The 26,880-nt window shown below is 41.7% G+C and overlaps 2 protein-coding genes across 4 annotated transcripts in view; one reads left to right on the top strand and one right to left on the bottom strand.

Annotated features, from left to right (window-relative positions):
- RIGI (RNA sensor RIG-I) overlaps positions 1-18,970 on the top strand; it is a 35,801-nt gene extending 16,831 nt beyond the window's left edge. Inside the window, exons 11-18 of the mRNA XM_077912270.1 lie at positions 3,154-3,311; positions 4,508-4,643; positions 5,829-5,977; positions 8,336-8,426; positions 11,649-11,819; positions 12,947-13,098; positions 16,128-16,271; positions 18,348-18,970. Coding sequence (XP_077768396.1) covers positions 3,154-3,311; positions 4,508-4,643; positions 5,829-5,977; positions 8,336-8,426; positions 11,649-11,819; positions 12,947-13,098; positions 16,128-16,271; positions 18,348-18,644 — 1,298 coding nt within the window. The 3' untranslated portion in view covers positions 18,645-18,970. The remainder of the gene's footprint in view (positions 1-3,153; positions 3,312-4,507; positions 4,644-5,828; positions 5,978-8,335; positions 8,427-11,648; positions 11,820-12,946; positions 13,099-16,127; positions 16,272-18,347) is intronic.
- A 5,516-nt stretch (positions 18,971-24,486) lies between these two features.
- The window catches only part of ACO1 (aconitase 1), a 59,037-nt gene continuing 56,643 nt past the window's right edge, over positions 24,487-26,880 (bottom strand). For all 3 annotated transcript variants that reach the window (XM_077912235.1, XM_077912237.1, XM_077912236.1), the window contains 2 exons: positions 26,228-26,413; positions 24,487-25,371 (listed from right to left, as the gene is read on the bottom strand). In XM_077912235.1, coding sequence (XP_077768361.1) covers positions 25,258-25,371; positions 26,228-26,413 — 300 coding nt within the window. In that variant the 3' untranslated portion in view covers positions 24,487-25,257. The remainder of the gene's footprint in view (positions 25,372-26,227; positions 26,414-26,880) is intronic.

The following is a 26,880-nucleotide window of genomic DNA, read 5'->3' as shown; positions in this document are numbered from 1 at the left end:
ACCCGAAAAATACCATGTTTAAATCAGTTCATGGCTTTCTTAATTTTCCAGATTAGTTTTCTGTTCTGATTTCCCCCTTTATATGAAAGAAACCACCATTTCCTTGATGGCTCAGATTGAAATAGGTGGTGATCTTTGATTCTTTCTTCTTTTGAGACTCTCTCATGAAGTTACCAAGTTCTATTCTTCTCTCTTTTGTTCTTCCATTCATTCACCAGATATTCATTGTGCCAGCTGATGGAAATAACAAGGTTAAAGACATAGTCCCATCCTCAGGGAACTCACAGCTAAATAATGAGAGTCAGATGTGAGTAGCTTCCACATGGCAGGGCAGAGGGACACCTGTGTGCCCTGGGAGCACGTGGGAACTTTGACCTGGAATGGGCCTTTGGGAAAGCGTTTTGGGGTGGGATGATGCCTGAAACAGTCTTGAAAGTCAGCCAAATTAAGAAGGAAAGATAACCAAGTGAGGTTGAAAAGGCATTAAGGCTTTAAAGGAAGAAAAAATTTTAGGAACTGCAACCATTTCATGGTACTCCTAATGCACGAGTGGTAGAAAGGAGTGACGCTAAAGAGAGAGGCAGGGGCAAGACCAGGAAAGGCCTGGTAGCCAAACTGAGTTTGACTTTGTCCTAAAAGCAGGGGGAAGCATCCAAAGATTTTAAACTGATTTGTGATGTGATAAAGATACCAGTGAACAAAGAGAGTCAAACAGAGGCAGTCAAGACAGGCTGGTGGAGGGAGGAGGCATGTGCTGAGCAAGTGTTGCAAGCAGGAAGCTTTCCAATTTCATGGCTTCTGGTTCTGAGTTGGGAGTAGGGGTGATCTCCACCAAGCTTCTGGCATGTACCCTTGTAGGTATACCAGTGAGTAGTGCTGGTTCCAGAACTAGGAGCAGTGTTGGAGATGCTTAATTTGTGAATTCACCTTTACTCACATTTATTTTGCTTTTTTTTTTCTCCTCTTCTTCCAAAGCTTGATTTAGGACTTACTGTAACAGCTGTCTGGCTGTTTCACCCACCCCTACCCCCACTCACTTTTCCAATCAGCCTCCCATTACCTGGGTGGTCTTTCTTTCTTTTTAAAGATTTTATTTATTTATTCATGAGAGACAGAGAGAGAGAGAGAGAGAGAGAGAGAGAGAGAGAGGCAGAGACACAGGCAGAGGGAGAAGCAGGCTCCATGCAGGGAGCCTGACATGGGACTTGATTCCTGGTCTCCTGGATCAGGCCCTGGGCTGAAGGCAGTGCTAAACCGCTGAGCCACCTGGGCTGCCCCTGTCTTTCTGAAATACCAGTTTTATCATGTCAGGATCCTGCTTGAACCTCTCTGCCTTTTAAACAAAGCTCTCTAAGCCTCTAACCTGCCAGTGTGACCCCGGCCTGCACAATCTGGTTCTACTCATCTTTCCAGTTTTACCTTCTACTCCTTCCCTGCTTGAATCCTTTGATTTAGCAGTACCTTGAACGTATTCATTCACTTGTCATTTACTTGGTGCTGAGCAATATGCCAGGTGATGGGAACATAGCATGGACCCTGAGACTGAGACATAACTCCTTCCCTGTGATATTTCCAGTCCAATGGTAAAGCCAAAATTAGATAAGTAATAATAAAGCTAAAGTAATAATAAAGCAACAGCATAGGGGTAGGTGGGTGGTGTTTCAGGCGGAAGGAAAAACATGTGCAAAGGCCAGGAAAGTGGAGAGAGTATGAGGACTTCTGTTAGTTCTGACAGATGCCGGAAGTGGAGCAGCTAGAGATGAGAATCAGAAGCAGGCAGAGGTTAGATCACAGAGGGTCCTGGGAGCCGGGTAGGATTTTGGCCAGAGGATTCCACTAAAGGCTTTTAAGTAGTGGGGTAGCGAAGTGTTTCCTCTGCAAATTTAGAAATTCTCTCTAGCTGCTGAGTGGAGTGGATTAGAGGGAATAAGGCAAAAAGTAGGGAGACCAGTTAGGAGGTCGTTATTTTATTCACGAACATTAGAACATGGTCTGAACTGGGAAGATAGCAGAAGGGTAGAGGGATATGAATTTCTACCTTCTTATTCCTCCCACTTCTAACTCCCTACCTCCACCTTTTCCCCAGTCCACATCCTGTGAACTGTTCATTTCCAGATTGCTTAGGTCATTTTCATACCTATTCACATTCAAGAAATACTTGTTAATTCATCTAGTTTACTGCTGGCTACCTTGTTTGTAGTTGGGGTTGGGAAAGAAGCATGTCAATGCAATTTGAATAACCTCCTTTGTTTCTCCTGTTAAACATGAATGGGTGAGAGGAGCAATTTAACCTGGAAACATAGCTCTTGGTTGTGAGTTTTACTATGCTGTGCTCTTTCCCAGTGAGCCCTGAAGATCTGATCCCAGAGTAACTCACAGACTGGAGCCGCTTGAGAACAGGCTTCTATCTTCTGCATCTTTTTACCACCAGCACCCTGCACACACACACAGCCTGGACCACAACAGATGCTCAATTTTTGGACGGAGCAACTGAGGTGTAGCTTAGGAGATGCACACATACAGAAGCCTCCATGACGAGCATCTTTTGAGTGCCTCTTCTTTGCTCCGCCCTGTGAATGGTGCTGTGGAAATCAGGTGGCTTAAGTTCATAGCAAGGCAGAGTAGGCTGTGTTGAGTTCTGTCTCTCTTGCTTTTAAATATCTTCCTAATGAAGCTCATGAGATCTATTATTTTTATTTACTGCTTCATTTTTTAAAGGCAAAGTTAGATATTTTCATGCCCATTGTTTTACTTCTGGGCTGCTTTGGTTGTCAGCTCACATTGCTGGTAAGGCTTGGGTATCAGACACACCTGGTTTTGCATTCCTGCATTCCCCCCAGGTACTAGCTATGTCACTTTGGGTAAATTGCTTTGCTTTTCTGAGCTAATGGTTTCCTCACCTGTAAAATATAACATCTACCTCAGAGGTTTGTGAAAATGAAATTATTAGTGTAAGACACTTTGATTCATGGTGCAGAGAAAGTATTCAGAAAGCAATCATATGCAAACACAGATACACTTTGCTGGAAACCAAATATTTCAGGAGGAATACTCTGCTTACAGAGAGTAAGAAAGAAAATTTGAGTATGAGGCATGCTTAGAACTTTAAATGACTGACCATATGGCACCATAAAAAACTTTTTTTTTTTCCAGAAAATGTATCTCAAATTCAAAATAGGAATTTTGGAACACAGAAATATGAACAATGGATCGTTTCTGTTCAGAAGGCATGCATGGTGTTTCAGTTACCCAACAAAGATGAAGAGAGCAGGATTTGTAAAGCGCTGTTTTTGTACACTTCCCACTTGCGGGTATGTGACTTTTTTGCAGACATATGTTAGTGTGTAGCACCTACTGGGAGCTTTGCTCTGGGAGCCAAGAGAACATCAACTTTTCACTCTGTTTCAAGAGCTCATTTAGGAATTTTCCGAGGGCTTCCTATGAGGCAAACTTTAAAGTTATCCCATTCAGCATCTTCTCTGTCTGCTTACTGAAACTTAATACTAGCAGCCACAGGATAGAAACAAAGGCTAGGGTGCTATACCATGTGCCTCTAGCATTCCCATTATTGACACGGTTGGAAAAAGTTGAGGGATGATGACATTACTGTAGATATGCCATTGGTGGCAGCCATGTTGAAAGTTCAGTAAGTATCTCCTGTTGCCTTACCTTTTTTTTTTTTTTTTTAATTTATTTATGATAGTCACACAGAGAGAGAGAGAGAGAGAGACAGAGACATAGGCAGAGGGAGAAACAGGCTCCATGCACCGGGAGCCCGATGTGGGACTTGATCTCGGGTCTCCAGGATCGCGCCCTGGGCCAAAGGCAGGGGCTAAACCACTGCGCCACCCAGGGATCCCCCCTGTTGCCTTACCTTGAAGCATATATTTTCTTACCTTTGGCAAAGCCACATGCTCAGAAATACAGGGTCCTTGGTCATTTTCCGGTTAACCAAGAAGTTAAGAAACAACAAACATCACCTCTGCTTATTATGCTGTTGAAAATATTTAAAAATGGACTCAGTCAGTATGCATTTATAGAATTTTAATGAACCTAGTTGAATATTTGGTGTAGGTAGTTAGCACCTTCATTCTGAATGGTGCAGTTGCAATTCAGTGATGGCTCTGGATGTATGAAGAGATAAGTTGAATGTCTGAATCACGAGGCAAGTTGATGTGGAAGTTGATTTGCTTTTGTTTTCTGTTTTTTAATCTTTGACATGCATTTTTCTTGTAATTTTCTTTCTCCTCCAAGGTGGAATTCTAGAATCCAAAATGATCCTAATTAATTAATGATTCTAGCTAATTAAGATATTTTAAATAGTATTTGGTTCAAAGGTTTTATTCCAGTACCATTAGAAACATCTTTAAAAAACTAAGTTGGAATAGATTTAAGAAGAGTTTATTTTAAAAATTAATTCCATGCTAAGTACAGCTAATTGAATTTCAGTACAACAAATGCATTAGACATTGGAAACACACTGAAACTCAATTTTCATTTTAAACAGAAATATAATGATGCCCTCATTATCAATGAGCATGCACGAATGAAAGATGCTCTGGATTACTTGAAAGACTTCTTCACTGATGTCCGAGCAGCAGGATTTGATGAGATTGAGCAGCATCTCACTTATAGATTCGAAGGTGGGTAATGTTTCTAGAGGAGGAAGCTATTGCAGCCTGGTGACTCCAGTGGCAGGATATTTACATTGTATTATATTTAGCATACAGTGATGCTCAATGAGTTGCCCTGGGCTTACGAAGATAACTGTGGACAGCAGGATTATTAAGCTTCAGTAAAATCTGCTACTAATGGAAAAAATCTGCTGCTTACACTATTTCTTATTTTGAAGAAGGAAAAATAGGATTTGCAAAGGATACATCTCATGGAAATTATAATTAGTAGTGGCATTTTTTTTTGTTAAAATTTTAGTAATTTATCAAAGCTTTAAAAATACAAAGAAAGCGTTTTAATGGTATTAAAGAGATTATAATTTATGTATACTTCTATATAAAGAAGAAAACTAAGGTGGCCCATAATCCCACTGCTTTTTTTTTTTTTAAATAAATTTTTTTTTTAATTTTTATTTATTTATGATAGTCATAGAGAGAGAGAGAGGCGCAGAGACACAGGCAGAGGGAGAAGCAGGCCCCATGCACCGGGAGCCCGATGTGGGATTCGATCCCGGGTCTCCAGGATCGCGCCCTGGGCCAAAGGCAGGCGCCAGACCGCTGCGCCACCCAGGGATCCCCCACTGCTTTTGTATTAAGAAAAATACTTGAATATTTGAAAAAAAATTTTTTTAAAATTTTTATTTATTTATGATAGTCACAGAGAGAGAGAGAGAGAGAGGCAGAGACACAGGCAGAGGGAGAAGCAGGCTCCATGCACCGGGAGCCCGATGTGGGATTCGATCCCGGGTCTCCAGGATCGCGCCCTGGGCCAAAGGCAGGCGCTAAACCGTTGCGCCACCCAGGGATCCCAAAATACTTGAATATTTGAAATGAAAAGTAAATCCTTCTCCCTCTCTCAAAATTTTTGCCCCAAAGGTAATTACTGCTAATAAGTTTGTTTGGCCTGTATCAAGTTTTAGTATACAAAAGTGTAGCCCAGTGATGTGCTGTTATACATTGAGCACCTAGCTGTCTGGGGAAAAACAACTATGCATTGATTGCTGCGTTTTATGTATGCATTAAAGCAGTGGCCATTACTCTTAAGATTCTGGTCAGAGATTGAGAGATTAATGGTTTGAACTGTAGCTAAAGGTCACAGTGTGTTCTAAATTTCTAGAATTTATAAGCCATTTATAGAATGTTCCCCTTTTACAGAAAAGCTGCAGGAACTGGAAAGTATTTCCATGGATCTCAGCAATGAGAACCCTAAACTCAAAGATCTCTCCTTCATCTTGCAAGAGGAGTACCACTTAAACCCAGAGAGTAGAACTATCCTCTTTGTGAAAACCAGAGCACTTGTGGATGTAAGCTTCTTTCTTCATGTGGATAACAAATGGACGTAGTACCATTTTATTGGAAAGAGTGTTCTTTCCTCACGGCTCTGTACTCACCCATATATATGTGGGTCTGTTTCTGGACTATGTATTCTGTTCTGATTATCTGTTTGTTTATCCTTACACACTAATACCTCACTATCGTAATCACTTTAGTTTATAGTAAGTCTTGGTACCTATAGAGCAAGGATTTCATACTTTAAATTTTTTTTTGTCAATTAAAAAAAATTTAGTCATTCTTTGGGCATGTGGTGGTATCTCACTAGGGTTTGAATGTTCATTTCACTATGTTTGCGTTTGAACTAATGCCGTTGAACATTTTTTATGAACTTATTAACCATCCATATATCTTCTTTGGCGAAGTAACTCTTCACATCTTTTGCGCATTTTAAAACAAGATTTCATTGAGTTGTTTACCATGTTATTGTTGAGTGTTTGAAAGTTTTTAAATATATTCTGGCAAAATTCCTCCTCAGAAATGTGATTTGTAAATATTTTCTTCTGGTCTTTTAATTCTCTGAACAGTTTCTTTTACAAATTGAAAATTTTAACTTTTTACAAAGCCTACTTTATCAATTTTTTCTTTTTGTGGATTGTGCTTTTGGTACTGTATATTTGAACCCTTTGTTTACTCAAGATCACAAAGATTTTCTTTGTTACCTTCTCGAAGTTTTATAGTTCTTCATTTTACGTTTAGGTCTACAATCCATTTTGAGTTAGGGGTTGAGATGCTTTTTTTCTTTTTGTATATGGATATCTAGTTGCTGCAGCACTGTGTGTGGAAAAGACTGTCCTTTCTCCATTGAATTGCCTTTGTAACTTCTTAAAAAATCAGTTGACTGTATTTATGTAGGCGTATTTCTGGATTTTCTGTTCAGTTTCATTCATCTATATCCATCTATCCTCTGCACATCCCATACTATCTTGATTAGCTTTGTAGTGTGAGTCCTCCAACTTTTTTCCTTTTTTCAAAATTGTTTTAGCTATCTTCTTTTGCCTTTTCAATTATATTTTAGAATCAGCTCATTCATATATATGAAAAAAAAATCTGCTGGGATTTTGTTTGGGATTGCATTCAATCAATAGATAAAATTGGGGAAAAGTAACATCTTGACAATATGGAGTCCTCCAATCCATACCTCTCTCTCTTCATTTATATAGAGTTTCTGTATTAGTTACCTATTACTGATAACAAATTACCTCAAAGCTTAGTGGATAGAAACAACGGACATCTATTATCTTACAATATCTATGGATTGGGAATCTGGAAATAACTGGATGTTTCTGGCTCAAGATCTCTCTCCAGGCTGTTGAGTCATCTCAAGGTTCTACCTGAGAGGCTCAACTTCCAACCATACCTATCTGCCTATTGCCAGACCTCAGAAGATGTGCTTCTAAGCTCACTCATGTGGGCCTTTCCACAGGGCTGCCTCAGAGCATGGCAGCTGGCCTCCTCTAGAGTGAGTGACCAAAGAAAGATTCAGAGTATGCCTAATATGGAGATCATTTTGTAACTTTGACTTGGAAGTGATCACCCCTTCCATTTTTCATTCATTAGAAGCAGGTCAGTAATAAGTTCAGTTCATGCTTGAAGGGAAGGGATTATACAAGAATCTGAAGACCAAGGGTAGAGATTACTGGGAGCCACCTGAGAGGCCACCTACCTCATCTTCTTTGGTTTCTTTTATCACTGTTTCATCATTTTCAGCATACAGATTCTGCACATATATTGCTAGATTTAAACCTGTGAATTTTTTTTTAAAGGTTTTATTTATTTATTCATAGAGATGCAGAGAGAGAGAGAGGCAGAGACACAGGCAGAGGGAGAAGCAGGCTCCATGCAGAGAGCCCGATGTGGGACCCAATCCAGGGTCTCCAGATCACGCCCTGGGCTGCAGGCGGTGCTAAACTGCTGAGCCACTGGGGCTGCCCTAAACCTGTGAATTTTTTAATGCTATTGTAAATTGTACTTTTAGTTGCTTGTTGCCAGCTAATAGAATACAACTGATTTCTTATATTGATCTTATGTCCTGAGATCTTGCTAAACTCATTGAATAGTTCTACACACTCACTGTTCTGAACATTCTTTTCATTTAAAAAATGTTTTAGAGATTAAATTGTATCGGATCACAAAGATCTGAACCACTATAGTTAATTATTGCATAGAATTCCATTCCGAAAAAGCTTTTTATTCTCACATTTGTCAGTCAGAAGACTGTTTACTAACTTAAAGGTTTTTTCTTCTTGTAATATTTCAATATTGAATTAATAGTTATACAAATGTGTTCTACAAGTAGTGTCCAACAGATAATTGTTTTTGATTTTTAGGCTTTGAAGAAATGGATTGAAGAAAATTCTGAACTCAGCTTCCTAAAACCTGGCATATTGACTGGACGTGGCAAAACAAATCACAATACAGGTACTATAAACAGTGAATTAGAGTTTTGGTATACTAAATATATATGAATATTTATAATATATTCAAGTTCTTTTTTAATGCTTGTATCAGGGTTCAACTAGAGAAGCAAAACCAGCAAGTGATTATATACACATACATATGTACATTAATATGTTGTTTATGTACACAAACACAAACTCCTAGGGATTTGGGAATTGGCATACACAACTGGACTGGCAAGCAAGTCTGAAATCCATAGGGCAGGTGGTCAGGAGCAGGCCTGAATCTCATAGGCATGAGCTGTTTGGAATCTCTGAGTTCAGACACTACTGCCTAAGCCTTTTTTCAAAGGACCAGTTGATTTATATCAGGCTAACCGAGGATGAAATACCTTTTTGTAACCTAAATATCAGGTGATTTAGGAACTTTAATTATATCTGTGAATTCCCTTCACAGAAGTACCTAGATCAATAACTGGATACTATAGTTCAGCCTAGCCATGTTGACACATCAAAAAGCCCTCACAGTGCTCAAATACAAAAACTTACAGACCTCTCCTCTTCCATATGTCTTATGGATGAAACCAAGACAGTATTTTTAAAAATATTGTTTGAACATTCACTCTTTTTTTTTTTTTTTTAATTTTTATTTATTTATTTATTTATTTATGATAGTCACAGAGAGAGAGAGAGGCAGAGACAAAGGCAGAGGGAGAAGCAGGCTCCATGCACCAGGAGCCTGATGTGGGATTCGATCCCGGGTCTCCAGGATCGCGCCCTGGGCCAAAGGCAGGCGCCAAACCGCTGCGCCACCCAGGGATCCCTGAACATTCACTCTTTTTCTCATCCAGTAGATTAACTAGAAATAGAAATGTTCTTTTTTTGTTTTTTTAGACTATAGATGCTTTTATGTGTATTATATTTTTTTTAATTTAAAAAATGTTCAAGCACACAATCCTGCAATCTAGCTACAGTGGTTGAAAGATGAAAGGCTGCCTCTGTAATTCTCCAGGAGGATCCTGGGGTGCCAGCCCTCACCTGACATTCCCCTAGCCATGCACCCCCATCCCTCAGTGACCAGCCAGGACAGATCTTCACTTGTTACCCCTATTTAGTTTTCTTTGTAATAAGCAGTCCCCATCCCATCAGTCCTCAGTTATCACTCCCTCCCCCTTTTTTTAAAAAAAGATTTTATTTATTTGTTCATGAGAGACACACAGAGAGAGGCAGAGACATAGCCAGAGGGAGAATAGGGAACCTGATGTGACACTTGATCCCAGGACCCCAGGATCATAACCTGAGTCAAAGGCTGATGCTCAACCACTGAGCCATGCAGGTGCTCCTTGCACTTTACCCTGGTGCAAATTTTAACCTTCGTGAATCTAAAAAGTTAATTCAGATTTTGAAAATGTAGCTTCCCAAATGAAGTCCAACACCACATTATTGCAGTTGAAATTCAAAGTTCTCTGCAATCCAACTCTAACATGAGTTGATTTTCAAACTTTGTTATTTCTTCACAAATAAGCACTCAAAATATTTTGTTTGTTTGTCTATCCATCTATCCATTCATTGTCTATCCACCCATCTCCATCCATCCACATTTTTTTAAAGGTTTTATTTATTCATGAGAGACACAGAGAGAGAGGCAGAGAGAGAAGCAGAGAGAGAAGCAGGCTTCTAAAGTCAGGAGCCCCATTCGGGACTCAATCCCAGGACCCGAGGATCATGCCCTGAGCTGAAGGCAGACGCCCAACCACTGAGCCATCCAGGTGTCCCTCCATCCATCCACATTTATTTAGAAACGTACTCTTTATCAGTCATTGTACTTCTGCCAAGCAGCCTTCTCCAGGCTCCCAAGACTAGCAGAGGTGTCTCTCTTCCCTATCTCATAGATGAAGTTCTGCCTCCATTTCATTGCTCATCACGTTGAATTATAGCTTCCTATTGATACTCTTCTTCCACAAGATCCTCACAGACAAAAATGGACTTTAACCATTGTATTTTTTAAAAAGATTTTATTTATTTTATTTGTCAGAGAGATAAAGAAAGAGAGGGCACAAGCAGGGGGAATGGCAAGCAGAGGGAGAAGCAGGGAGCCCCATGTGGGGCTCAGTCTCAGGATCATGACCTGAGCTGAAGGCAGACGCTTAACTGACTGAGCCACTCAGGTGCCTCTGACTGTTGTATTTTTATCTGAGAAACTATAATTGCAGAATAAATGTTTGATGAACAAGTGGATGAGCAAGTTAAAAATGAATGAAGTATGGTGTCTGTCTTGGGCATTCTCATTGTTCAGCAGAAGATGATGGTAAAAAGAAATTGTTTTTCAGATATATCTGAAGATTATGGCTGCCAATAGACTAGGAAAAAATTAGAACTTTTATAAATTCTATTAAATCAGGGGGCACCTTGGCTCAGTTGGTTAAGTGTTTGCCTTTGGCTTGGGTCATGATCCCCGAGCCCTGGATCAAGCCCTGTGTGTGTCATGCTCCCTCCTCAGTGAGGAGTCTGCTTCTTCCTCTATGCCTCACCCAGCTTGTGCGCGCTCTCTCTCTCTCTCTCTCTCTCAAATAAATAAATAAAAATATTTTTAAAAATTCTATTAACTCAGAAGTGGAGACCACTGAAGTTCTTTTTCTTCTCATCATATCAGTGGCTGAGAACTGCACACTGTTAGGGTTTCAGACCTAAATTCAAGGCCTGGTTCTGCCACTAATTAACCTGTCAGTTCATCATACCTTCAAAACCTCAAGGTCTTAATCTGTAAAGGGGAATTGTAATGCTTACCACATCAACCTAAAAGGGCTCTATGAAGTTCCAGAGAGTAAGTTGTTGTGAAACTGTTTTGTCAGCTATAAAGTCCTTTACACATGCATAGGCATTGTGATTAATAGCTTTGCAAAAAACTATTAATTGTTGAAAGTTGTTGTTGATAGTTTAAAAAAAAAATCAATGTATGTTTTGAGATAGCATGACTGATGTCCCACAACTGGTTAGTGCCATAGCTGGGATTTGAACTCAGGCAGTGTTGTGGCAGGGTCCAAATTGTTAAATACCACCATAATGTCCTCTCTAAACAAGGATAAGAATAGGCCTTATTGTCTAGCGTTGTTTTGACATCATGACTATAAAGCACTTATTACAGTATTTGGCGTGTAATAAGCATTCCATAATTAATGGCTATTTTTCAAGGGTAAAATTCCCTCTTTGGTGAGTTGTATAATGCCCTCTGACTCTGACACAGGAATGACACTCCCAGCGCAGAAGTGTGCATTGGATGCATTCAGAACTGATGGAGATAAAAAGATTCTGATTGCCACCTCAGTTGCTGATGAAGGCATCGACATTGCTCAGTGCAATTTGGTCATCCTGTATGAGTACGTGGGCAATGTCATCAGAATGATCCAAACCAGAGGTGAGAAGAGCTTTGATGCCATTAGTAAATGACTGCGAATTTGTCTGATTTGTGAGCGTGTCTGTCATTTAGAAACTTACTCTCTCCCAGTCATTGTGCTTCTGGCCTTACTCCTTTACTAAGCCATAGTGGCTTTATGACCTCTGGCACAGTGGACGCTGGCATCTTTGGCCCCGATGGCAGCTTACTTGATCAGGATTGGGTGGGTACAGTTCTGCCCACCAATATAAACACTATTTTGATTTTTGTTTATGATGAATACTGTTTAGTTGACCAAAATTGACTGACATATTTATGAAAAGATAGTTCCCATTTGGATTGAGACTTTGGCAGCCAATGTGTAGACTTTTCAGGTTGTACTTATGATGATGGGCCCCTGCATTCTAGAATATATATATCTCATGGAATTCTTCTGTCTCGCTTGAACTAGGTGATCTCCTAACTAGCTTCTCTTCCTTTTTCCATTTTCTATAACAGTAGCTGCCCACTTTAATTCCTTAAAAATAGCTCTGGGCATGTCACTTCCCTGTATAGAGACTCTAGTAGTTCCCAATTTACATGATGTCAAAAAGCTCAAATTCCAGCACCAGGTTATCTTACCAGTCTGTTTTCCATTCTTCCCCTTTATTCATTATCCATTTCTCCCAACCTGACTTCATCATTTTCTCCTTGTTGAAGAAAGTGCTCATGTACTGCTACTGATAATCTTTGTTTTACTATTCTCTCTCTCCTCCCCTGCTTCCATATCATCTGTCCCCGATTCCTTCAGCTGGCAATAAACTTTTGAATACCCATGATCCTTTACATGTATCTTTCTTTTTGCACTTATTATTTCTACCTATATTCTAGTGGCTGCGAACATACCTATCTCCCCACTTCCTTGAAGGCTCTTAAGGGAGACCCCCAGGAAACCAGTCTAGGATAAACTAGGCTCCTAGTTTAACATGTGGTTTGATATGGAGTTACACACCTGCATTGGAGTCTATGCTCTAACAGCTCAGCTTTCCTATCAAAGCAGGTTTCAGTGAATCAAAGTTGAATTTTAGAAGTACCCCTTTGTTTACCTTTTTTTAGATTTATCAGAGTTTTAAGTCAAAGACACCAATAAAATATTTATTTTCTGATAGGCAGAGGAAGAGCAAGAGGTAGCAAGTGCTTCCTTCTAACTAGCAATGCTGATGTAATTAAAAAAGAAAAACTAAACATATACAAAGAAAAAATAATGAATGACTCCATTTTAAGCCTTCAGATGTGGAATGAAGCAGTATTTAAAGAAAAGGTAAGTCTTTTAATCTGTGTCACTCTTTCAGAATCTGACCATGAGTAACAAATAGAATGTGAACATAGTTGGTGCCTTTCATCATATTGCTCCATTGCATTAGAACAATAAGTTTATGCTTAAAATTTTGTCCTATAGTGAACATCAGATTCATTCTGCTTTAGGTCTCAATGAGATTAAAATATATGTTGTTAGTGCTAATCCTTAAAGCAAGGTTTTTAGTTATAAAAGGGCAAACTGAGTTAGATGACCCTTAAGTCGACAGCTCATCTTGAGGACTCCAGCCTAACATGGCAAGACACAGCCCTTCTCGGTCTTTTCCTCAGATCTCTCTCTCTCTCTAACATCGCAAGTCCTCAGAGAAAAGCTCCCAGTGCACGGTGCATGTGTTAGAATGCCCATTTGTAGGTCTGGGTAGGAATGTACCCTGTGGATTGGCATATCTGTTCGGTTCAGCCTCTTGGTTCTCAGTGAAATTACATTTTACTGTAGTTTCCTTTATATCATAGAAGCATGGAACTGGATTGGGGAAAGTCAAGAAGCACAAGCATGCACATGCACACTGGCATGCATACACATGCACCCCCCACTCACTTTCTCCGGACCCTTTGTAGAGATTGTCATCTCAGGATCTCTGCCACTTAGAAGATGTGTGACCTTAGGTAGTTACTCTGTCTCTTCAACTATCTGTCTCCTCATTCATAAAGTTGGGAAAGTTGGTATTTAATTCACAGGGCAGTTTGGGGGATGAAATTGGTTACATTTGAGAAGCAGTGGTCTAAAGCAAATTAACACTTATTTTAGGTTTAGGACACAAAATTACAACTTTGTCAGTGTTAACTCATTTTTAAAAACATTTCTTCCTAAAGTTTAGAAATTAAAATATTTAAAAACACTTCTTCCACATTTTCATTGAGAACTGTAGGGAAATTTTTTAGTTCCTCTTAATTTTCCTCCTGAATTATGCTGAGAATAGGGGTTTTTTCCTGAGCCACCTTCCCATTTTGTAGCATATGTTGATGTTGGCAATAAAGATCTTTAAAACCTTAATAGCTTTAATACATTTTGAAATGCCATAGTTTTTGTCTCTTCAACTGGGTGAAAACTACATAGACTCATGTGTGACAGGAGACATAGAATGAAAGCCTTTGAGGGAGATGGAGGCTGGGCCAGACATAGAGTCGGATAAAACCATAATAGCTTTAATACATTTTGAAATGCCATAGTTTTTGTCTCTTCAACTGGGTGAAAACGACATAGACTCATGTGTGACAGGAGACATAGAATGAAAGCCTTGAGGGAGATGGAGGCTGGGCCAGACATAGAGTCGGTTGCAGCCAGCTCACCAGGATGAGAGTAGGATGAGGACAGAACGGGTTAAATATTTGTTGAATAGCATCTGGGATTCCTCTAAGAGCCATAGAAAGCAGGCAGAGGGGGGTAAAAGAAAGAGAAAGAGCCCAGAACCAGCGTGGCTAGGACCTATTGGTAGCTGGTAATTCCGTGAGTGGGGGTGGGAATCCTGGTTCCCCACAGGGTCCCCACTGACATCACAGGCAAAGCTGTCTACCTGTTTCAGGGCTGAAAGCCATGGCTCCCTACTTGGCCTCCTGTGACACCACTAGGTGGGAGTGTAGAGATGCTTCATTGCCAACTCTGCAAGGTGGAGATCCAGGTGCCCCCTCAATCTTTGCTGGCACGAGCTGGGGTTAGGCTGCAGTTGTCTGTTTTATTCTGTGATCTTTGGCAGGAGTAGAACAGCCATTGTTCTAGACAACATTCTAGACAAACTTCATTGTCTTGCTAGGCTGCCCCTTTCCCAGTCCTTCGGCTAGAGAGAGTAGGCTTCTGTCGTTTTTATTTGTGTCCTTAGGCATTTTTGGTTGCTGGTTCCCTCAGCTTGGAATCTGACATATATAAGGTGAAAAGAAAATCCAGGAAGGTCACCACCATTTTGTTCCTAGAGTTTCGGAACTTAGAGCTATTTGCCTTCCTCTCTTCAGTCTTCTGAATCTTCTTAGGTTTATTTTATCTATAATGTCCAGGTTCTAAGTTATACTTAGGCATGCCCGAAGTTTTGAAATAGAATGTGGTCATACTGTACACATATTTAACTTCACAGTAATTCAGTGATAGCCTCTGTGATTGGAAGGGGAGAGAGAAAAATGATTTAGGTGATGGGGACTCTTCTGCCTGCTATTCCATTTAGTGGGTCTCTGCCCTAGAAGTGGGTGTAATTATGCCTGAAACAGTCAATACATATTTATTTGTGAAGGATTTAAAAAGCTTTGCCAACTACTGAAGTAGAAAGCATGGTTTACATGCTTGTTTATAAACATCTTTAATACTTTTTTTAAAAAAGATTTTTATTTATTTATTCATGAGAGACACACACACACACACAGAGAGAGAGAGAGAGAGAGAGGCAGAGACACAGGCAGAGAGAGAAGCAGGCTCCATGCAGGGAGCCCGATATGGGACTCGATCCCAGGTCTCCAGGATCACCACGTCCTGAGCCGAAGGTGGCACTAGACTGCTGAGCCACCCGAGCTGCCCGAACATCTTTAGTACTTTATGTGCATCTTTTTTAAAAGAAATTTTATTTATTTATTGCAAGAGAGTGGAGGGGCACATATGGAGGGGGAAGGGTGAGTGAGAGAGAATCCTCAAGCAGACTCCCTGCTGAGCATGGAGCCTGATGTGGGGCTTGATCCCAGGACCCTGAGAACATGATCTGAGCTGAACTTAACTGACTAAGCCACCCAGGCACTCCTTTTATGGGCATCTTTGATGCAAAAATTAAAAGACTCATTGGAGGTCACCATTAAGCACTAACAAAGAATTAGGAGAATCCAATATAATTATCTATGTGATTTTTATAAACAAAGCCAGGTACTGTATGTTCATGGAAGTTATAGATTAATGAATGATTATGTACTTATGTGTACATGAGTGCGTGCACGCCTCCTAGCTATACCATTATTGCTGATGAGGAGAGTTTTGTTTTTGTTTTGGGTTTTCGCATATAGGTTCTCCAGATACAGATTCAAGAAAAAAACATCAGAGATAGTCAAGAAAAAGTAAAACTTGTACCTGATAAGGAAAATAAAAAACTGCTCTGCAGAAAGTGCAAAGCCTTTGCATGTTATACAGCTGACATCAGAGTGGTGGAGGTAAGTGGCCTTTTAACAGAGTACTAGGTCATTTTTTAGCACTAATTAAAGCTTATTTTCTATCAGTGGGTTATTTATAGCAAGAATATTATTATTTTTGTTGATATCATGGCTATGGTATTTTAAAAAGCCAAAAACATTTTGAAAGGAAACCCTTAGCAATGAAGAAGAAAAAGAAGCCATTTAATTAAATATTGTGTAGCCATTGAAAATAATGGTCATGCTAAATGAATGGGGTATCCTGGATTTCATCCTAGAACAGATAAAGAATATTATTAGAAAAAGTGGTAAAATCTGGAGTTCAGTTCATTGTCATGTTCCAATCCTAATTTCTTAGTTTTGACAAATGTACTACAGTAGGTTAGATGTTAGTATTCAGGGAAGCTCAGTGAAGGGTATACAGGAATTGTCTAGACAGTGTTTACAGCTTTCTATAAATCTAAAATAATTCCAAAGTAAAGTTTATTAAACAGAATAATCATGAGGCTTATGTATAATAAAAAACTTCTTACAAAGATGTGGTTTATGTATACAATGGAATATTACTCAGCCATTAGAAATGACAAATACCCACCATTTGCTTCGATGTGGATGGAACTGGAGGGTATTATGCTGAGTGAAATAAGTCAATCGGAGAAGGACAAACATGGTCTCATTCATTTGGGGAATATAAATAATAGTGAAAGGGAATAGAGGGGAAGGGAGAAGAAATAGGTAGGGAGAAATATCAGAAAGGGAGACAGAACATAAAGACTCCTAACTCTGGGAAACGAACTAGGGGTGGTGGAAGGGGAGGAGGGTGGGGGTGGGGGTGACTGGGTGGCGGGCACTGAGGGGGGTACTTGATGGGATGAGTACTGGGTGTTATTCTGTATGTTGGCAAATTGAACACCAATAAAAAATAAATTTATTATTAAAAAAAACCTTACAAACTAATGGTGAAATGGAAAAAATAACAAGGATACAAAACTGTAAATAAACTGTGACTACAGTGGTGTGAAATAATAGTGACAATACCAACATCACTATCAAAAAGCATTAAAGAATTATCATTGTCCAGAAAAAAGAGTACAGAAAATATACTAAAATGTATTACTATTTTGCAAGGAGGCTCCATGATTTTTTTTCCTATTTTGTTTCCTAAACTAGTTCTTTTTGGGATATGGGTCACTTTTATAATGAAAACAAAATATATGCTTATTTTAAAAACACCTACAGGTTAGTTTTCTATATTTTTTTCTTAAAAATTTTGGATAGAAAAATTTCCAAAAACAAAAATTGAATGTAAAAAAAAAAATTGAATTTGACTCCACTGCTGCTGAGAGAGGGGAGGCTGGTTCAGATGATGTTATTGGGGTTGTCTTTGGTTTCATTCAGAAAGCTGCTGTCTCTGTCCATCTGTTTGAACCAGAAGCATACTATCAAGGGTGATACTAGCAAATTCCCCATGCCTTCATGAGTCTGCTTCTCTAGCTGGAAAAGTTTCTTTCAGCTTCCATTTGGGTGATTTTTCTATTGAAATGGCCCTTTATGACTGTATGTTTTCCCAAGGGGCTGGTATGTTGGGTGTGCATTTGTTTTGTACAGAGTGGCCTTTCTCAGCTTTACTCTAAAGTTGACTGTAGGTAGAGCCTCTGGACACAGTCCATGACCCTCTTCAGATCCACATTGACCCTTTGGTGTTCTCTGTATCCTTTGGATTGTGCCTGTCAGGTGAACTCAGGCTTTGGAGATCTTCAATAAATACCCCCTTTTTGTTTCTAAATTAATAAAGAGTATCTACTTCCAGCTCAGTTGCCTGGAAACTTCTTAGCCGTCCTCTTCATGAGATGGCCCCTGTCACCTCACTTGTACCCCCAACCCCACCTTACCTCCATCCTTGTAACTGGGAGTCAAGCTGCATGGATTCTAGTCTGGTCTTCAGGTGAATGTGTATTTCCTTCTTATCCCATCTGTAAAATAAGTGGATCCTACCCACTCTTCATCTCAGATTATTGTGGAGTTTTTTTTTACATCGCAGTTCTGGACTGGTTCTGACATTCCGTTTTGTGTGTTATTTAATCTCTTCATCCGTAGGAATGCCATTACACTGTGGTTGGAGATGCATTCACGAAGTGCTTCGTGAGTAAGTTACACCCTAAACCAAAGAGCTTTGGGCATTTTGAGAAGAGAGCAAAGATCTTCTGTGCCAGACGGAACTGTGGCCATGACTGGGGAATCCATGTGAAGTATAAGACATTTGAGATTCCAGTTATCAAAATAGAAAGCTTTGTGGTGGAAGATATTGCGACCGGAGCTCAGAAACTATATGCAAAGTGGAAGGACTTTCCTTTTGAGAAGATACCCTTTGGTTCTCCAGAAATACCCGAATGACCTTGGGACCTCAATCTTGAGCTAAAAGGAATGGGTGACCTTGAGAGAAGAAATGAACCTCAGTGGGTAGTCATGGCTCGCTTTTACCAGCATGTATCTGTCACTTAACTTCACCCTGTTTACTGTTAGCAGTTTGAACTGTATCCTATATATAAAGCACAAGTAAATGAATCACAGCACTAATGCTCCATAGGCCAGTGGAGCTCTGAGTACTTGGAAAAGATTAAAAAGCCTTCTTTTCCTATCCTTCCTTTCACAGCTCAGTGCCAATGTACCCCCCAGTAACCACTCAGTACACATTACAATAAATAGAATGAATAAATGGATACCATGTTGAAAGTGTTTCTATCATAACTGACTTTTGCCCTTAATATACTGGAATTATTCCTGTTACGATTACCAGTGATTCTGGTTGCCAAATCCACTGGGCACTGATGTCCTTCTCCTTGATCCCTTTGCCACTCTTGGCTCTGTTGAGGGTCTTTCCTGGAACCCCATCTTGCCTTCTATTTCTTCTAGTTCTACCCCAGTCTCTCCTGTTGGTTCCTCTATGTTGCTAATTCTGAGGCTTCAGTACATATTCCTACACAGAGGTATAGTAGTCACTCATATTCTCTATGTACCAGTGTGTGGCATGTAATCTTAAAATTCTGTAGGACAGCTTTTAGTAATGGGGACATTACTAAATGAGACAGTAATGAGACAGACTAATGAGAGTACTTATTGAGAAGTTGATTTCTGTTCTTGTAGTTTATTGTACATCCTGCCCTATTCATTCGTTTCCTTAACCTGTGCCATTGTCCCTTTGAATGGTCATCTCAAGCCCTTCTGTAATAACGGTTGATGATCAGTGCTTGGACTCTTCTCAAGTCCCTTGGATGAAACTGAGGCAGTTTTTTGTTTCTTAAGTAGGCTTCATGCCCAGCATGGAGTTCAAACTCCACGACCCTGAGATCAAGACCCAAGCTGAGATCAAGAGTTAGACGCCCATCTGAGAGCCACCCAGGTGTCCCTGAGGAGACCATTTAATTTGGCTCTTTCCACTTAAAAATTTTGAATATGTATCCGAATGGCAATCCTGTATCATTTAATAAGATTGGCTGATGCTTGAGAGCTTAGTTTGGAGTTTTCCAGACGTGGGGAGAGCTGCCTAAGTTTTGCTGCTTCCATGCATGCCAAGGTATTTTGGGCTCAAATCTGGGTAGGCTCTGTAGTAACTTTAAGTATCTTCCTACAACAGATTCAGATTAGTCATTTATAATTCACCAGGACCATCAATGGCTTACACAAACCTCTAACATCTAAAAATAAAAATGCTAATATGTTTAGCACATGTGATTGCATAACCCTTTCCAAGTAGCTCCTATTTACATGTAAAGGCTGATTGGTGTTCACGAGGCCACCCAGGCCACTAAAACAGGCCCTGCAGAGCAATGGGGTGATCTGCTTCAGTCACCTCAGCCTCCACATGATCTGATGAGCAGTTGTACTGGCCAAGAGTCCGAGGATTTGCCAGTTTACATAACTTCTCTTTGGCTTAATCTCCATCTGTAAAACAAGGATAATACATACCTGTGAGGGTTAGTGGAGGGTTTTTTACTGAAATAATGTATGAAAGTCCAAGATAAACATAGTAGTGGCATGATAATGGTTACTCTTTGTAGTATTCTTGGCAAGACACAATAGAAATGGATTAAGCCAGCTTGCTTGATGATTTTATTTTCCATTTAGATTTTATTAGGGTATTTGAGGTTCTGGTCACCAATTCCAGGGTTGTGGTTTTCTCATGCCAACAAGCAGCTGTCTGACAGCAGCCAGGTATCCTGAAACACAGCTCAGTTTGACTTTGTCCACCTGGAGGATAGTGTCAGGTCCTGCAGGCCAAGGGCTCAGTCCCCCTCCCACTTCTGGCATCAGGTACAAATCCAGATAATCACCTGTACCTCTCGCTGACTATGGATCAGAGGTTCCAATAACCTCCTCCTTAAATTTGATTAATCTTCTAGAGTAACTCAAAAGAATTCAGAAAAACATTGTATTTTCTTAATCACAGGTTTATTAGTAAAGGATCTACTCAGAACAGCCATTGGAAGACATGAATAGGGCAGGGTATGGGAAAGGATAAGGAGTTCCCATGTCCTCTCCAAACCCTGTCCTTTGGGTTTTTATGGAGGCTTTCTTATATTAGCATGACTAATCAAATCATTGGCGATTGGTGATGGATTCAACCTCCAGCTCCCCTAGCTAGTGCTCAGGGGGTTGGGACTAAATTCCAGACCTCAAATCAGAGTTGGTTGTTCTGGCAACCAGCCCTATCCAAAAGTCACATCATTAACATAACAAGAGATACTTCTGTCACCTGTGTCACTTAGGAAATTCCAAGGGTTGTATGTGCCAGAAATGAGGACGAAAGCCAAATACATATCTCTTATATAAGTCACAATCTCACAAGTATCTCTTTTTATATATGACTGACTTTTTTGGATGCTTTGTTTAAGAATTCAGGTATGAAGTTTAAAACACTACTGAAGAATTGAGAAAAGTTCTTTCAAATATCTAAATGGCTCAGTTTGGATGAAGGTGAATAGTCCTCTCTTCAGCCAACAGAAGGAAGACTGAAGGTGAAACAAAAAATCTGGGAATTTCCTAATTGGACCTTTGCACTGAGTCAAGCCACTGCCAGGCATAGAGCCTGGAACAGAGTTAGGCACTTGGTTACTATTTACTCAATGAAAAAACTTGGTAGGTAGTGTTTTAAGAATTGCAGACTCTTGACTGATGCCTAAATGCTGGTGATTGGATTTCTATGTCAAAGGCTGTGTGTCAGAATCAACTGTGGAATCTTTTCCTTGGGCATGTGCCCCGCCCCCATTAGGCCATCCTAGCAGAGTGTCCAGCCACGTGTACTTTCTGAAGTTCCTCAGGTGGTTCAGATACCAACCCATCACACACCTGCAGGATCAAGTTTCTCTAGTTCCTGCCAGTGCTGGCACTATGATGGGTTTTTCACCTGAAATGAGAAGTTGCCTTCAGTCAAATGGCTGATTGTGTCATAAGGGCTGTAAACCCTGATTCCTGTCCTTAAAACTGATATTATTATTTGAATTAAAAACCATCCGGTCAGCATTTCAAGTATGTCCTGTAGAACCCACATGCTATGAGATGCTCTGACGGAAATATTCTGTGGTCAGATAGGCTCCTGTACCAAAGGCTGCCAGTCCGCCCCTCAGATGAGTGATTTACATCGTAACTGTAAATTGTGTGTCATTGTATTAGTTCTGTGCTAATAAGACGCATTGAACTCAGTGATTCCCCAATACACTGGCCCTGGAACCCTGTTATTCCCTGGACACCTTTCACATCCTGTGGAAGTGCAACCGCAAGAATGCAGGCCGGATGCCAAGTAGGCAAACCAGAACCAAATGGGAATGTTAATTTCAGGATCACACCAGGAACCCTTTTATTATACTACATAATAAAACTACACCTTTCACTCAGCAAAACTGCACTTAATATGTAAGCCTTTGTTCTTGGGATGCAAATTATTAAAACTATCAGCTATAATTATATAATCTCTGTTCCTGATAATTAGGCTGCCTGGGTGAACAAAAACTTCGTGGGTGTTCAATTCTGTTTGTGGTCATGACACTTAACAACAGCTTCCTCAGAAAGCAGCCAGGGAACCTTACTGTTTTCCAGAGGTAGGTCTACATCGCTCCTACATAATGCTGCCGGGTACGCCACTGTCCTCACCTAACCTGGAAAAGGAAACTGGGCCCAAAATACGGTTCTTCACTTTGGTGACTTGGAAACTCTTAATTTTAGCCTAGAGATTACTGGGAGATAAATTTCTAGATCACAAAAGATTAATTTCCCCCGGAGCTGCCAGTAGCCATATATCACGTGGAGCAGCCATATATCACGTGGGGCAGATATAAGGCATATATCTCATGCCTTAAAGAATGAGGCAAACCAGGAGGAGAAACGATAGGGAGGGAGCCTGAGTGTGAGTCACTAGATCCAATCGAGCCTCTGGCTGTGGCTACCTCTGTAGCCACAAGTTCTAGGAGCCAGTTATTATTTATTCCTATTTTTGCTTAACCAGTTACAGTTGTGCTTCTAATCACCTGAGTCATGACTCCTCCACCCTCCTCTGGCTTACTCTCACCTTCTAAATGCCGTCCCATAGCCTAACACACGAGTATCTTGCTGCTTTCAGTAAGGCCGTTAATGCAGCGTGCACACCAAAGAACGCTTGTTTCCTCCGAGGGATCGGGCCTAATGGGTTCGGAAAACTGTGATGGAAAACTGTTAGGTTCGTTGGAGACAGGAACCCCTCAGAGAGGGAGGAGGCCTGGCACCTGGAACAAGGGCAGCAAATGTTTAGTTTGGGGTGAGAGGACTAGTGCCTTCTTGAGAAACTAGGCCAAAGGAGTTTATTTGCGCAGTCCTGCTGTGGGTCAGGGTGTGACCCTGGGCAAGACGTTTTCGTAATGAACAGGGCAGAAGGTGCATTTAGAGGTAAAGGAGTCCAGAAGTGAAGGGACCTCGATCTAGAAGTCATAGCCACGAGCATCACCACATAACCAGGGACTGTGAGGAGCCACACAGCTTCCCCACAAGCTCAGTAACAGAGCCAGGGCGGTACAGACCTGTTGCCTCAGTCCTTCTTTGTGTGTTTATGTAGGACAGATGACTATTTGAAGGTCATAGGCTTTTTTCTACCACAAGGTTCTGTTTGTAATTTTTTCCTATGAACACACGCTAGGTCCCAGGATCCTCAGAGGCTCAGTAAACTCAGTAACCTGTCCAGTCCCTCATCTTGGCAGAAGCAGAGACAAGACTCAATCCTGGGTGTTCTGAAGACCAGGCCACATTCCCTGAGTGCTAAATTTGAGATTTAAAATGCATTACAGGGCAGCCCAGGTGGCTCAGTGGTTTAGCACTGCCTTCGGCCCAGGGCGTGATCCTGGAGACCCGGGATCAGGTCCCATGTCGGGCTCCTTGCATGGAGCCTGCTTCTCTCTCTCAGCCTCTCTCTCTCTGTGTCTCTCATGAATAAATGAATGGAATCTTTAAAATAAATAAATAAATAAATAAATAAATAAATAAATAAATAAAATGCATTACAAGGAGATCAACTTGTGAGCTGTAAGAAGCCCTGTTATGGACTGAATGTTTTTTGTGTCCCCTCCCCTCAAAATTCATGTTGACGCCCTAACCCCCAGTGTGTCTCTTTGGAGATGGGACCTCTAAGGAAATGATTAAGGCTAAGTGAGGTCATAAGGGTGGGGGACTAATCTGATAAAATCAGTGCCCTTAAAAGACACCAGAAAAAAAAAAAAAAAAAAAAGACACCAGAGAGCCAGCTCTCTCTCCCTCCTCACGCATGCATTAAAGGAAAGGCATGTGAGGACAAAGTTCAAACCAGAAAATGAATTGGCTAGAAACTTATCTTGGACTTCTAGCCTCCAGAACTAGGCATTTTTGATGTTTGAGCTACCCAGTCTATAGTATTTTGTTATGGTAGCCAGAGCCAAAATGATGTCAGTGATAAAAATAAGCAGATAAACTATAGGACACAAAAATAATTTTAAAAAAATTATGATCTGTTCACCATACTTACATTATTGCTACTGCTACCTTCTTGTCTGCTCCCAACCAGGGCAGAGAAATCCTGTTCCTCAACTCTTCATTTCACCTGTATAGTATGGATGCAGCTGTAAAAGCAGACCCTGAAGGTCACCCAGGCTTCTGGATGCTGCAGTTTGAGATCTGCTCTGCTCGAACTCTCCCCAGACTAGAGCCTCACACACCACAAAATTCAATTCCAAAGTCAAAGTTTTCCTTGAAAATAGATTTAATCTTATTCAAATTACAAATGTTCTAAGTCTCTCTCCAAAACCACCTCCAAAGTTCTCCTCTTGACAAATGAAAATTTTTTCTGGGGAAAAGTTTTGAAGAGAGTAAAAGAAAACGCCACATTTTTTTAGTGTTGATCCATCAAAAGGTACATAATCAAAAAAAATGTCAGTGTCTGACCTATCCACGAGGTGTCTGGATCATTCCACCCGAAGGAAAAAGGCAGAGGGAAGAACTGCAATCACTGCTGTGATTTGCAGCGTGAGCAAGTGTTCGCCTACCGTGTCAGTCAGCCCCACTGTAATATGCAGAGACCCGAGCCCCTCACGGGAAGGTTTCATTGAGCAGAGGGGAACAGAGGAACAGAAGAGAGGCGGGGGCTGCCTTCTGAGGAGACTCATTTGTGTCCAGCTGAACACAAACAGGCCAAGAATGAAAAATCAACATTCTGTAGTCAGTTCCCTTACAGACTCGCTCACTTCTCTTCCTGGCACAACCGACATTCCCACCATTCTAGCTTCCAAATTCTAGAAAAAGAGAAAAAGATTCACAAAAATTGAGAATGCAAAGACTGCGCATTCTGTGCCTGGAAGAACGGCACTGGTGACGTGGGCAGCACACGCCCCTGTGCAAGGGGGTGCCCTGCGGGGAGGCCCGCCCTGGAGGGGACGCTCGGCACCCAGGCCCCGCTGGCTGGTGGCGCTTCGCTCCCTCCTGCGCAGCTCCAGGTGCGGGCTCCAGCGCAGATGACCTACTTGGCCATCTTGCGGACCATGTAGTTGAGGATACCCCCGTTGTGGAAATAAACGAGCTCCACGTCGGTGTCGAACCTCATGATGGCCTGGAAGGTCTTCCCGGAGTCCAGCTGCGATGACAGAGAACAGAGGACAATCAGGGAGGGCGGGGGAGGCCAGGCAGCCCCGTGGGGAGGGGCGCCCACGCCGCCCTCAGGGCTGCCTCTCAGAGTGGGCGGCCCACCAGCCCGTGGGGAGACTCCTGCCCAGACCCCGAGAACCCGAGGCCGCGTTTGGCCGAGACCCCCAGCCGACTTCTCTGCACAGTAAAGTAGGGCAGAGTACAAATGACCGAGGGGCCGGACCCCAGGGCCAGGCCTCTTGGGGCAGCAGTACCAGTGACACTAGGGATGGGAGTTTTCAGACTCTCCTTGGGAGGTTCAGGCCCACAGGGGTCTCAGGAGGTTGTCCCTCAGGCAGCTGGTCCAGTCGCTCACCCTGGGACCTCACCCTGGGACCCTGGGGTTCGGCACCTGCCTCGCCTCACCTGGGGGGCTGTCGCTTTTTTTTTTGGGCGATACAAAACCTGGGGCCTGGGGGGGAGGCTCAGGAATGGGTTGTGTCTGTTCACATTTTGATAAGAAAGAGGTGTTTTTCAGATCATGTGAACATGTACCGTCTCCTCGAGCTTCTAACACTTCTCTGGGCTAAAGAGAGACTGGGAGTCCGAGGAGACAGTGGGGCTGGCTGCGGCCTGAGCAAGGAAGGGATGGATGGAACTTCCAGGACTAAACAGACCTAAGTCATCAGTCAACAGGTGTCCTGTGTTGTGAAGGCAGAGCCGGTGCCAGCAGAACTGCCAGGTGTGACTCACTCCTACTGAGTGACAGTTTTCCTTCCAGATTCCACTCATTTCTCGGTGACGGGGTTGAGGGTGAACACACGGTCCCGTACACCCGGGCCTGGCACGGGGCGGCTCCGGCTTACCTGGACCTGCACTTTCATCCGAGGTGTGAGGTTGTCTGGAATGATGATGGTGTATCGCTCCCGCCCTGTGAGTCCCAGGGTGTCTGCGGTCTCCCCAGGGAGATATTCGAGGGGAATCACCCCCATTCCCACCAAGTTGCTGCGGTGAATGCGCTCGTAACTCTCAGCCAGGACAGCTTTGATTCCCTGAGGAGCCAAGACAGGACTTTGGACACAGTCCCAATTTTCTTGAGATACATGGAAACTTTACAAAAGGCTTCTTAAGTCAAAGTCTTCTCACAGCTAAATTCTTTGTAAGTACCAATTAGTCATTTACCGAAACGGCTCCTCTAGTTGTAACCCAGCAGCTGGTCACGGTTACAGGCGGCCCGCAGGCCCATCAGTTCTCCCCTTCTGCCGCCCCCCCCAGCCCCAGGAGGTGGATGCTATGACCGTCCCCTCTCTACCCACACTCAGTGGGAGTATCTGGTACCTGAGCCCATGCAGTCTGACCACACACCTAGCTGCTTTGTGACACAACATCCCTTAGCAAACTTCCATTGTATCTGGAATCCACACAACAATACAATTTTTGTTTCATTTCCCTTGAATTGTGCTATTATCATCGGTGCAGACACAAAAAATTTAACCAAAAAAGCAACGTTCAGACATAC

This window comes from Canis aureus, chromosome 10, assembly GCF_053574225.1.
Source record: "Canis aureus isolate CA01 chromosome 10, VMU_Caureus_v.1.0, whole genome shotgun sequence".
Lineage (NCBI taxonomy): Eukaryota > Metazoa > Chordata > Mammalia > Carnivora > Canidae > Canis > Canis aureus.
Note: the sequence above shows the minus strand (reverse complement) of the source record. Positions and strands in the feature narration are given on the sequence as shown.